Raw genomic sequence first — 12,313 nt, 5'->3', positions numbered from 1 at the left:
CTGGTCAAGATCAGAAAGAAAAAACAAAGCAGCAGGCTTTTAGCTTAAGAGAGTTACAACACAATAAGGGGAGCTGATTCACCCCTGCTGATCCACTAACATCAGTGGAGCTGGACAAGGGAGACGTTACCATCGGTATTTTTCACAGAAGTATCACCATTTCAGAACTGAAAATGTGCACTGGAGCTGGTTTAAGGTCGGCCCAAATGTTATTTTCAACTGGTTCTGGTCTCTCAGTGGGTTGCAACAATGGTACTACTCTTTTTCAGGCATCCTTCTTTTCCCAGCCCACTTCCTTCCTCTTTCCCTTCCCTAGGCCAACATTTTTCAAATGCAAATTCATAGCAAGAACTTAATTTGGGCTTATTCAGAAGGTGAATCCTACCCAGACCACACAGCTCTCTCTAACTATAGAGACTCATACCTTAACCCAAACACCTACTTAAGGGGTCCTTCCAAAAGCAGGCAGAATGACCATGTTCTCTGGATATCTTGCAAGTAACACCTGTCTAATCTTTGGTCCTACAACACAAAACTACTGTGTCCCAGGGTCTAACAGAAGAAGTTTATGGGTCATAAAGAAGAACAATTTTTTCACGTGCCTTTTGAGACTTCTGTTAGTCATTCTGCAGTCTGACTTCAACATGTGCTCAACCTGCAACTGTGGTCCTCTCTGGTAATTAAACGGCTGGCATTAAAACAAGACACAGGAGTCTCCTCTCTCCTTTCGCTTTTTGTTACGATAAGGCTGAGTTCCTTGACTACAACAACAGTGTTGACCACAGAGGGATGCTACATATTTTGAAAGGAAGGCAGCCAGCACAAGACAGGCTTTTCATTCTTGCCTCCAGGCACTTGTAAGTACAGCTTGCGGAAAACACAGCTACTGCTGTAATCCCTGCGGAAGACGGGATACAAAGAGCTAGCCGCTGCTTTGCTGATTCCCAAGAGGTGACAGGAAGAAAGAGTTTGATGGCCCTAATGAAGCCGTAGGAATATGATTACGCTCCACAGACAGTGGAAGGGAAGGAGGTAATACAGCTGCAGCCTTCCCCAGCCTCTGGAATTCAAGAGTGTCCTCAGGCATCCTAATTTCCACATCTGCCGTGGAAATCTATACATCTATACAGAGAGGCTGGTGTTTCCAAAAAGCAATACAGAGGGAACTGCCCAGAAACCCACCAACTGGAAAAAAAACCCAAGGGGATTCAGATCACTTGACCCATACTGACCAGTCATTTCAGCCCACTACCCAACTCCAACCAGATGCTTAAAAGCAGATTATGCTTTTAAATTACCAGATCATGCTTCCTTCACTAGCCTTTAAACTCCAAGCATGCTATAATTCATAAGTGCTCAGAGAAGTCTTTCCAGTTTGTTTTTCTAGTATTTGAAGAACAGTAGCCAGCCAGGCTCGTTCGAGGAAAAGCAGAGACACCCTTTTCCATGGGGCTCATCTAAGCTATAAGAAATGACCTGCATGTGGCATTTACACTTATCATGCACTTGTGGCTGAGTCCCTGATAACTTAAAGCAAAACAAATTTTCTAGGCTTTCCTTAATCTAATTTATGTGGTACAGAAGGTAAATTTAGGCCTTAACAAGGACATAACTACACTAAGTGGTGATATAAGCTCTTCCAAACAGAGCTGGGCAAGGAGATAATCTCTCATACTTCAAAGAGGGGAACGGCTCTTGGAGAGAAGAGAAGGAGCTGAGCAAAGATCTGACCTCTTCTCTCTTTCCCAGAAGATGGAAAGGATAGGTGGTTATACTGTGTACTAAACTTGTTCTCCCAGCAGCATGTTCCAGACATGACAGTGCTCACAGCTGTGATGAGGGCCACAAATCCTCTGTTGTCCCTCCTCTGCCAATGGACAGCACCTCTCTGTGTTGGTGCTTTGACCAGACCTGAACTACAAAAATAGTTCAAACAATGGCTGACAACAGCTTCTAATGAAGACTGCTTCCCCCATGTGGCCAAGAAAGCTTTCCACCACTATTCAGATTCAATTTCCTTTCCCCCCCGCTTCCCTCCTAGTGTCCAACTAATTTCCAGCAATATCAAAACCTTCTGAAAAAACTTTTAATAATCCTTCTAAAGAGTACTGAAATCAGGAAGAAATAAGTTTCAATAAAGGCTGAGTAAAAAAGCTGAAGAGGGATTTTAGCACACTAACTGCTTTAATTGAGAAGGGACCACCTTTCCCATTACCTGTCAAGAGTCACCTGTCCTATAGGCAGCCATATCTTCTACATTTTTATTTTATCCTGTGCTACATTAACTACCCTGTCCCATGTTTCCAGCTGAACGTGCGAGATGTCATGCAACAACAGATACGTGTGGCCTAAAGTACTTACACAATCCAGTCCACTGCTAATATCAAGGAGAGATCGTTGGTCGGAAGTCCAATGGCCTCCAAGATGATAGCGATGGTGAGCACTCCTCCGGCTGGAATCCCAGCTGCACCCACACTGGACGCGGTAGCTGTCACACTGCAAATCAATTTGTGTACCCAGTTAGCAGAAGCTCCGCAGCACTCGTCTCCTACACTTACGTCACACATTTCCCTGCTATGGGAATTGTAAACAAACTCTACAGCATGGGACACACAGATCATTTGCTTCCCAGGCAAATCCTTTCTTGCCTGCTGATGCAAAGTAATGGGTATAGAGCACATTTGCTCAGCAGGCATCCACAGCAGCTACCAAGGCAATGGCTGTGTGTTTAATACTACAATTGTCTTTTCAGAAAAAAACAAAAACAACCAACACAACTATATCCTGCTACCTTACTAATATACCCATTTCCAAGTCATGTATCAGTTCAAATATGCTAAGTACATTACATCTCCTGGTCCCAAATGTGTAAAGGTAAACCCTGCCATGCAGGGTACTGTCCCTTCTCCGTGTCTCCTTTACATTCAAACACAGAGACCAAATCAGGAGCCGGAAACCTGCTGTGCATGTGCTGTAGTCATGGACAACACCTTTTCGTGTGCAGACGTCTACAACAGAATTTTCCTCAGGCTATCACTACATAATCCTCAGGCCTGTGTTAACACCTGATTCACTAAGAGTACCTGAAAGGCTAATTCGGCCATCTGCAAAGAAAGTAATGCCCTGGCCCTGCCTTAAGTAGACAAACAATATACTAGGAAATGCAATAAGGAAGGAAATAAAACCTGGCCAGAGAGGGTAAAAAAATGCCAGGAACCATTCCTAGGAGGCATCTGGTAGATACAGCTATGGCTTCTTCGGACAGTGAGGGGCTAGAACTCCTTGCAGGATCCTCACTTTAGGGATTTTAAGGAAGGAAATAAAGAGAATGACACTTCATGGGATAAGGGACATGGGAGGATATTCCCGGGATAGAGGGGAGAGAGTCCTAGAGAGACGGAGGCAGGACTGAGAGTTAGAGGGGATAATGGAGCAAAGCAGTCAGGAGGAAAATGATAATGAGTCTGACCTGGGAAGCCAGCAACGTGATGGTAGGAAGGGCAGATAAGCAGGAGCAGAGTCTTCATTATAAAACTGATACATAAGGAACTGAGGAGCTGGCAGAGGGATTTTCTAAGACATGCAGAGGGGGAATCATGGCTAGCTGGGTAAATCAGCATGCCTCGATTACCCAGCTTAACGGTGAGTGGAGGGTGGGGGAGTGAGATGTGTAAGGAAGGAGAGGAATTTCATGTGAGAAGGAGCTTTAAACAGCTCAAAGTCTGTTTTGGAATTCAATTACCCCTCCCAGGTTCCACCTTTTATTAAATCGAGATTCTGGCAAATCCGACAAAGCTTGAAAGACTCCATCCTTTAATCACCCTATAATTATGTTTCATAGCAGTTTGTAAGCTTTAGGTCAGAGATGTGGAATGCAAACTGCTAGCTATTAAGAGAGAGACCACAGGCTTGAGTGTGTCTGGGGGCCAGAAGGATGTGGTTGCAATAGCAAGCAACTTACAGAATTGTAAAGATTTGCCCAGGGTTGAGGTCGACATTGTTCAGCTGAGCAATAAACACAGCTGCCATGCACTGAAAAATAGCAGCTCCATCCATGTTTACAGTCGCCCCGATAGGAAGGATAAACCTGCTGATCCTCTTGTCGACTCCATTATTCTCCTCAATACACTTGATCATTGATGGGAGAGTGGCTGAGCTAGAAACAGGGAACAGGGAAAAGTCAAACACAAAGCATCAGAGCGCACTGAATGGAAAGTCAACATCTCATGGCTTTCATGTTTCTAATGTGCTGCAGACAGGACTGTCAAGACAACGATGCCATTTTATAATCTCTCTCTGTCACGATAGCAATGAGGGACCCTCCTTGTTGGGCTTGAGCAGCAGTATTTAATAATCTGCTTCCATCCAGAAATAGCTAAGGACTCTAATCTCTCAAAACAACTCATGACTTAACACAGTATGCAGCCTAACAGGGCTGTGGAATGATCAAGTCTCAAGCCACAAAAATACACCAATAGATCCCCATATAAACACAGTCGATGCAACAGCAATCTCTGTTAATGTTGTACCTTCTCAAATGAACAGAAAAATAATAAATAAAAATAATAAAAAAAATCACTGTTGGATTTATTTCTTGAATTATAAATTACATGGTTTTATTCATAAACTCTCTCCTTCATGTACTTCAGCTCCTGTGACAGACATGCATCTACTTTTGGGGATGACCTGAAATGATTTTATATAGTTACAACATTTGATCAGGTCCTTGCCCCTTGAGAAAAGCGTAAATTACATGCTTGATAGTTAGGTTATGACAAATAAAAGCTGATCAGGCCAGATCTTTGAAATCAATAATATTAAGTCCCTTTACGCTAGCTAGTAAGCCTGCTTTGCTCCTGCAAAATTAGTCTAAACTTGTTCCAGATCCTTCTGAACTTGGAGAATGAAACTTCTAAGGACAAAGTCCCTCGCTTCTGACCCTCATTTTACTTCAAATTGAAAGGACACCTGACAGGATCTTTTTAAGGCAAGTACTTTCACTTTTTTAAAAAAAAAAATAATAATTTCCAACTCAGCATCATGCTACAGTCCCAATATTTTGAGGAACTGTTTTCAACAGCTAATTATCAGTATGTGCTGTGTGTCAGGCTGCTGACAGCAGTGAGACTCTATGCTCAAAAGTCTCTTTCTGCAATCTCAGGAACAATATTCACACCTAAAACTCAACACAGCTTGGTGCTAGGATATAACCAGTTTACAGTGACAAATATAACCAGGCTATAATACCAAAAGAAGAACAGAAACTCACCTGGAACAAGTGGCAAAAGCAGTGGCAAATGGTGTGATAAGTCCTAAGAGAAAACGATATGGATTTTGACGTGTGGCTGCAAAATAAATAAGTGGCAGAATGATTCCTCCATGGATGAAGTGTCCCAGAATAGAGGCGAAGATGTATTTTCCCAGACTGGTCACTAGAAGCACAATATCTTCCATTTCCACAATCTTGCTCCCAACAAGGAACATAATGCCAATAGGTACATACCTGTATAAAGAAACATTGCCTGTCATTAAGTACAAACAAAAAGTCTTGAAAAATATGCCAGCTTCTGTCCTGGAGACAACATTCTTCTAATGAATATGCTGCTCCTACTGAGGGATAGTGCCTTATTCACCACGCACTCAAGTTACGCAAATATGGAAGGCCTCTGTAACACTCTTGCTTGGTGGATGGCAAGCAGTCAAACTGAAAAAGCTCTGTTCACCTAGGCCCTCAAAGACACAGCAGCTAGGAGAGTGCCAAAGGAAAGCCAAGTGGGAAGCAGTAATGCTGGCAGAAGCTATCAGGACAAGACACTGGTAGGGAGTTTTAGTCCATCAGGGAGGAAGGCAGGCAAAGCCCTAAAACTAAAGTCACTGCTGAAGGGACAACAAATGGAGGAAAGAAAAAGAAGCAGTATAACGTCACTGGAGCAGAGAATGGGATGGAAGAGTAGGATCTTACACATGAGGTGACTATCAGCAAAACTATGAAGTTGGGTCATTAAAATGGTAAACATACTGGGTGCCAACATATTCAGTGTGGGAAAGAAAAAGCTATGCCCATACCAGAGAGCTCAGCTAAAGGCTGCTGATGCACATGCCAAAGATAGCAATTAACTCTACTACTTGCCTACAAAAGCTCAAGTTAAATGATTAGGCTTACAGAGCTTCCCTCAAGCCAACAGCCACGTATGCATACATTGCCATGCCTCCTATCTAGAAACATGCCACGTCTTAGGACGTCAGCATTTGTTTGAGGTTTCATTTGTCAGGAACACTTGGAGCTGCTCCAGGGGAAGGGCCACCTGCGGGCCACAGCCACACCTCTGGTCCCAGAGGTGCAGCTGGGAACAGCCCTGAAAAGACAGAATTGCCCTTGCACCTAGAGCACAACAGCTACTAAATAAACTGCAGGAGTCACTTCAGGCCCAGGGTCAGTTCCTCCAAAGCTCTACTTGGAATGTCTGTGTCTGAGTGCCTCTGCTGATGCTGTCCATGCTCCATCCATTTCTGCTTCTAAGATTAAGAAATACTAAAAGATCACTCAGCTCTCCAAAACCCTGCCCCTGGCACACATGTGACTACAAAAGATCTGCCTGTACATCTCAGGAATAAAGAATGGTTTTTCTTCCACTCTCCCCTCCAATCCAATGCCCGTGTTCAGAGAAGCTGATCTGTGGAGTCAGGACAAACTTCAGAAGGTTCAGTTAAGCATACAAAGGTTTGGAAAGGTGGGCAAGCCATAAGGTTGCCCAGATCACTCACTTCTTTCTAGCCTGCCTCTCCCTCAGTAGTTCTGCAGCTCCTCTGTTCTGTGCAGAGAGCACCTCCTTATGTCCCAGATCAATGTGAGCATCCTCTCTCTGTCCTCCTTTGGCCAAATGGCTAGGGGGGCCTGTTGTACCTTCCCCACATAGCCTCTGCCAATGCTGTGGCATGCTGCTTTTGAACTATGTTTCTGAAACCCCAATTAGCCAGATCAAGATCAAGCTGAGCTCTGGTCCTGCACAAGCTCTGCAAACATGAACACTGGATTCAGAGCTGAAACTGGACCCCTCCCCTGGAAGAGGGAGGCTGGAGAGGAAGGGACTGAAAGTTGAGACCAAAGTGCTGCTAAACACGAGAGTGGCCATTGAATGGGACTAGATATGAGCTCAAGCTGCCTTTTTTCTTGGTAGTATGATTTCACCCATTCCAAAGTACCCTTTGGGAAGTACATGCAGCTTGACAGATTTTTAACAAATACCAGGATGACACAAGAGCCTTAAAGAAGGAAAGAGAACAAGTAAGGGCTACGGTGCACTGCAGTGTTAAGAGTCAGCTGCAGTGCCAATAATCCACAAAGTAAAGGATTATATAGCAACTGATTGGCTTGAAGTGTTAGCACTGTAATCAGCTGAATACAAGAATACAGCCTCTTATCAGTATTCAGTGTCCAAGGAATTACACACAAGAGTAAAAGACTTAAGCTGCTTTGAGACTTTGAATTTTTCAATCCCTTATGACAGCAACTAACAGAGATCTGCCTGTGTAAAATCAGGTGTTTTGTTAAAACCTTTCTACTTCTTAGAGGGAGGAAAATAGTAGGAATGAAAAATGCAGAAAGAAGGGAGAAAAAACACCTCTGCTAAGGTAAGCTTATAGCTTCTCTAACAGCTTTGAAAAAGGAGTGAGAAATGTCCCACTGTTAATTTGTTAGCTAGCTGTCCTTATGAATATTTTTATTTTTGCGCGTGAGGTATTAGTACTGTTGGTTTCACAGGAGCAGCCTAGACCCATCCAGCTGCACAAGAACAGCCATGATGCTGCTCTGAGGACCAGATTAATCATACCTGACAGAAAACCCAGTCAGGAGGCTGGTTCTTCACCATCTTAGGTGGCCTGAAGTGCTCTCTAGAGGTACCTGCCTCCTCCAAAGCTGGTTTCTTGCCTAGTGAGAAAGTTCAATGCGTTCCAGTTCCTAGCCAGCACTGCTGTTTTGGTAGGATGGAGAGCATGGCCCTGGAGACTGTTCCTCCCTCCACACAACAGGTCATAGGTTCTCCATCACCCTTTGATGCAAGCGAACAGATGGAGCTCTGTATTTATGCAATCAACAGGGTTTGTTTTTTTCAAACCAATACCAGTGAGTAGGCTATCTTCTGATTTCCTCAGATATCTTTCAGGGCAGTACAAGTAAACTTTTGACCAACAGAAAAGTCAAGGCATGAAGCTGCAAGTATAAATTTAATTAAGCATTGCATTTGCAAATGCACTCCAAGCACAAACATCCCTGGCCTTCGCATGACCATATTCCTCACTTGCTCATATCTCCTTTACTCTATTAAGGCCAGTGCCTTTAGGCATATGATGGCAGCTAGCCATGGGTTTCTGCTGCCTTGAAACAGAAAGCCGCCTTTCCACTAATTAATCGAAAAGGAGTCCTGGAGAGGATTTTAAAGCAACCCTCTGAAGTGTTCCAGACTGACACCTTAAGCTATGTGTGACTGTCTAATTACAGGGCACAAGCAAGAGGAAGAGACCCCATTGTGTGACACCATGACATTCACTTTCGCTATGATAAGGGATCTGGTAGGAAAAAAGCTGGAGAGATGGATAAGTGGTGAGATTCCTGAACTGAGCATAACATTGTACTGCAGATGTATCTGCAATCACACACACTTACCACATAATCCAGGAAACCAAGACCATAGTTGCCTCATTGAATGAATTAAAGAAGCGAATCAGATCTTCCCCTTCCTGGCCAAGCTTTTTCAGCGCCACTCCTAAAACCAGAGCGAACAGCACCAGTCCCAGGATATTCATTCCTTCTATCTCAGTACCGACAGGGATCTGCAGAGGCAAAAAAAGGCAGCTTGTTAGATGGGAGACCAGCACAAAACCCAACAAAACGGTCACCTCATTTTGTTGCTGCTTGATTGATCTGAAATCAACAAGCAGAACTTATTTTGGGAAGGAAGAGCCTATTTTCTTGATGGGAACCAAACAAGACCTGGACACAGTCCAGACACAAACCTCCTTAGTTATGAGCTGGCATGGATTCACTGGAAAAGAAAAGGGCTTGCCCCTACCTCCCCTCATGCTGTTCAATATGACACGTGCTCTCAGTGACCTGAAGAGGATACCTCCCCTGTTTACTCAGGACAAGCTCCACTGCAGAGGGGAAACAGCATGGGCACCGATCACACATGTGCGGTTAAAAGACGGAAACTTTCCTCCCTGTTTCCCCGTGAGTGGACATGAGTGTTGGAGAGACTGCAAGTATAAATAGCAGATAGTGGTGATATTGACTTCCTATCTCTGCTTATTCCACCAAGCATCATTCACTGTTGGCACTATGATATTCTACCGCCTAAACAAATCATACCTGCAAGAGGCTTGCAGCGGTCTGGCCCCAAACACGATCTTATTTCCTGACACCTCTGATGGGAATCTGCTCTCAGAAACTGCCAGCTCCATCACTTTAGTGCAATGTTTATACCAAAGTGAAAACCACGAGAAAACAACCAATGTTATGAAGCAGAAAGGGAGGAGAGAGGCAGAGAAAGGTAGCAAACCGTGGAAGCCTACTCATTCATCTTTCCAGCTGTGGGAGATACAGAGAGAACAGAAGAAATATCTGTTCCCCTTCTCAGAAACCACGTGGCTGCACATTAAAAGTAAGAGGATAAAACTAGGATCCATCTATTGACAAAAACTAGTCTACTCATAAGCCTGCCCTGCTGGTTCTCCACATTTGGTTTCTCAAAGAAAGCTGGAGTTTGGCAACGTAGTGTTATATGAACTGAATGAGTGTCCTTGTGGCTACATAAAAATATAATTGTTTTGACAAACCGGTTTTTTTCTCCCCCCAACTTGGCAATACAAACTCAGTATGTCAAATTGTTGTTTTATTTGGAAGAGCTTCTAAAACAGATCAGGTTTGCGTACAAGTTTTGGCCTCCTGGCTAGTTTAAGCAGACACTAGCTCAACACTAGGAAAGAAAAATATATTCTGAGCTAAAAGCTTGAAATGAATATTGACTAAAGAACTTGGGATACTGATCTGCTAAATCTGATAAAACCAGCCTGCTTGAGGCGATATTTTTGCTGAAAGTATACTGCTGAACTGGACTGTCTCTTAGTGGCAGGTGGAAACAAAGTACTGCAGGGAAGGGGATAAAACAAATTATGCGCAAAAGCATGCAAGCTGAACTGCTGTCAACAAAAGTGCTTACAAACAATGAAGTTTCTAGCTTTTTTTTTTTTTTAATTTATTTGCTAGCTACAAAATAATGAGATGGAGGATCTGCAATTTTTTTATGGTAGTTCCTTGTCCAGGGCTGAGTTGTCAGTATTTATTTGATTTCCATTTGCAAGAACTGAAAACCTCGCCAGGATATTAAGAATGGGGCACAGTGTATCTCCAGAGATGTCTGAAGAAACACGCTGTTCTCTCCACACACAGTAACACTTTTCTGTCTTTATAGTTTTGTCTATATTCTGTTTTGTGTGCCTGAAAGCCCTGAGCTCTTCTGTGGTTAGAAAAGTAAAACAAGAAAAATTATACCCTCCTATTAATTGAATAAACTGTGTACAGGGCATGTACATGTTTTTCTGTTTTTCACTTCTGTTGGTAAAATATAACTCTAGGGTAGGAGATAAGGTTTACCATAAGGCTGAAGAGAATCTAACAAAATTTCAGGGACAATTTGTCAGTAACAATGCACAAATCAATGTACAAGTCTCAAATTTTATGACTAATTTATTAGCAGGAAAAAAGTAAATGGGCGGTAAAATGATGCTGCCGCGTCATTTCATCAAAACGAAAGCTTTCTCTGGGAAATGTCAACTTGGGCAAAATGTGAACATTTTTACACCAGAAAAGAAACATTTACTTCATTCACATGGAGTCAATGCAATGCTTTTTCATTTTGACACAACTTTTCATGTTCGTTTTTGGGGTTTTTTATCCAACTCGTTATTTTATAATATAACATCTTATATCAGGCTCATTTGATACAATATGAAGAGTTCAGCTTGGCATAATGGGCCCAAACTTTTTCCACAAATAAACCACAACTAAAAACAGTCAATGCTCTCTTGTTCTGGTTCTCATTCAGAAAAAAAAAAAAAATAATAGATATCAAACTTTGCTATGGAATAGAAATTCAGTGTTTCAAGCTGCTGTAATTGCTCAGCATCCTGACCTGGATGCTACTGGGAGGGAATTTCATTATACTACTTTATACCGATGTTTCGCAAAGCATCTCTGCTTTTTAAACTCCTCCTATGAGAGATTTGCTTCTCAATTCATTAAATGCAGTGGCGTGAGCCTGAAGCCCAGTGACCCCCTACCCTTTGGGTTTCTCAAAGATCTAGTCTCAGGAACAAGGCAAAAACGTACTGAATCTGCAAAAAGACTGCTCAGCTTCCCACCAGCTGTTTAGGGCACACAGGGTCACAGAGCTTGGGAGGCACACAGGACAACCAGGGCCAGAGCTCCTAGTGCTTGATTTGGAAGGTGACTTCGCTGGCTAGAGAACTCCAGGGCTCTTCTTCTAGGTCATTCAGTCCCCACAAGCACCAGCCACTCCACCTTCTTCAGAGCCATGGGTGCCAAAGGCTTGACAAATTTTGGTTTTGGGAAGCTAGAAGAGGGCAAGAGGTAGTAGCATCTCCAGCCACACAGGTGGCTCCTCACCTTTCATCTTAACCTTCACAGTGGCCTACTGTGCATTAACCGGCCAAATCTCTTTGAACCCCCCTATACCTCTTCAGAATGACAATACATGGAGTTTAGTCTTCTTTTACTCTTGGACATGTCTCTTTCCACCTTGCTGCCAGCGTTGAGATCACTGCTGCTGTTCTCCAAGTGCTCACACTAACTAGTCCTTCAAGCATAGCTCTTGTGAACTGTGGATCCCTGAATTCTTGATGACCAGAGGGAAGACTGTGCACAACTACCAAAAACTTCTTAGCTGTTACCCTCTATCCACAGTAATCTTGCCACCCCTTTCAGGTCTTGGTCTCCCTTTCTCCTTCTTGAGCCAATTTCTTTACAACACACAACATTCACCATGTAGGCAGAGAGTACATCATTTGCACAGAGTAGTAACTTACTGCAAGAAATTGCTCCCTGCAAATCAAGGAGACAATGCACAGCACTCAGGGAATTTCACCTCCTTGCAGCACAATATGGAAAGAGTCCAGCAGTAAATCCTCAGCAGAAGATCCTCACAATTCCAGCCTCTAAAACTGACAGATGCTGAACGGCCGTTTTGTACTCTAACAGAAGAGTGCATCATCCCAAAGGAGGTGCCAAACCAAGCAG

General features: G+C 43.3%; 1 protein-coding gene across 1 annotated transcript in view; it reads right to left on the bottom strand.

Annotated features, from left to right (window-relative positions):
* Positions 1-12,313, bottom strand: part of SLC1A4 (solute carrier family 1 member 4) — a 36,554-nt gene that overhangs the window by 9,619 nt on the left and 14,622 nt on the right. The window contains exons 4-7 of the mRNA XM_054197230.1: positions 8,666-8,832; positions 5,270-5,503; positions 3,962-4,156; positions 2,362-2,496 (exon numbers count right to left, since the gene is read on the bottom strand). Coding sequence (XP_054053205.1) covers positions 2,362-2,496; positions 3,962-4,156; positions 5,270-5,503; positions 8,666-8,832 — 731 coding nt within the window. The remainder of the gene's footprint in view (positions 1-2,361; positions 2,497-3,961; positions 4,157-5,269; positions 5,504-8,665; positions 8,833-12,313) is intronic.

The sequence above is a fragment of the Rissa tridactyla genome, chromosome 3, assembly GCF_028500815.1.
Source record: "Rissa tridactyla isolate bRisTri1 chromosome 3, bRisTri1.patW.cur.20221130, whole genome shotgun sequence".
Taxonomy (NCBI): domain Eukaryota; kingdom Metazoa; phylum Chordata; class Aves; order Charadriiformes; family Laridae; genus Rissa; species Rissa tridactyla.
This window is presented reverse-complemented; position numbering and strand designations above follow the sequence as displayed.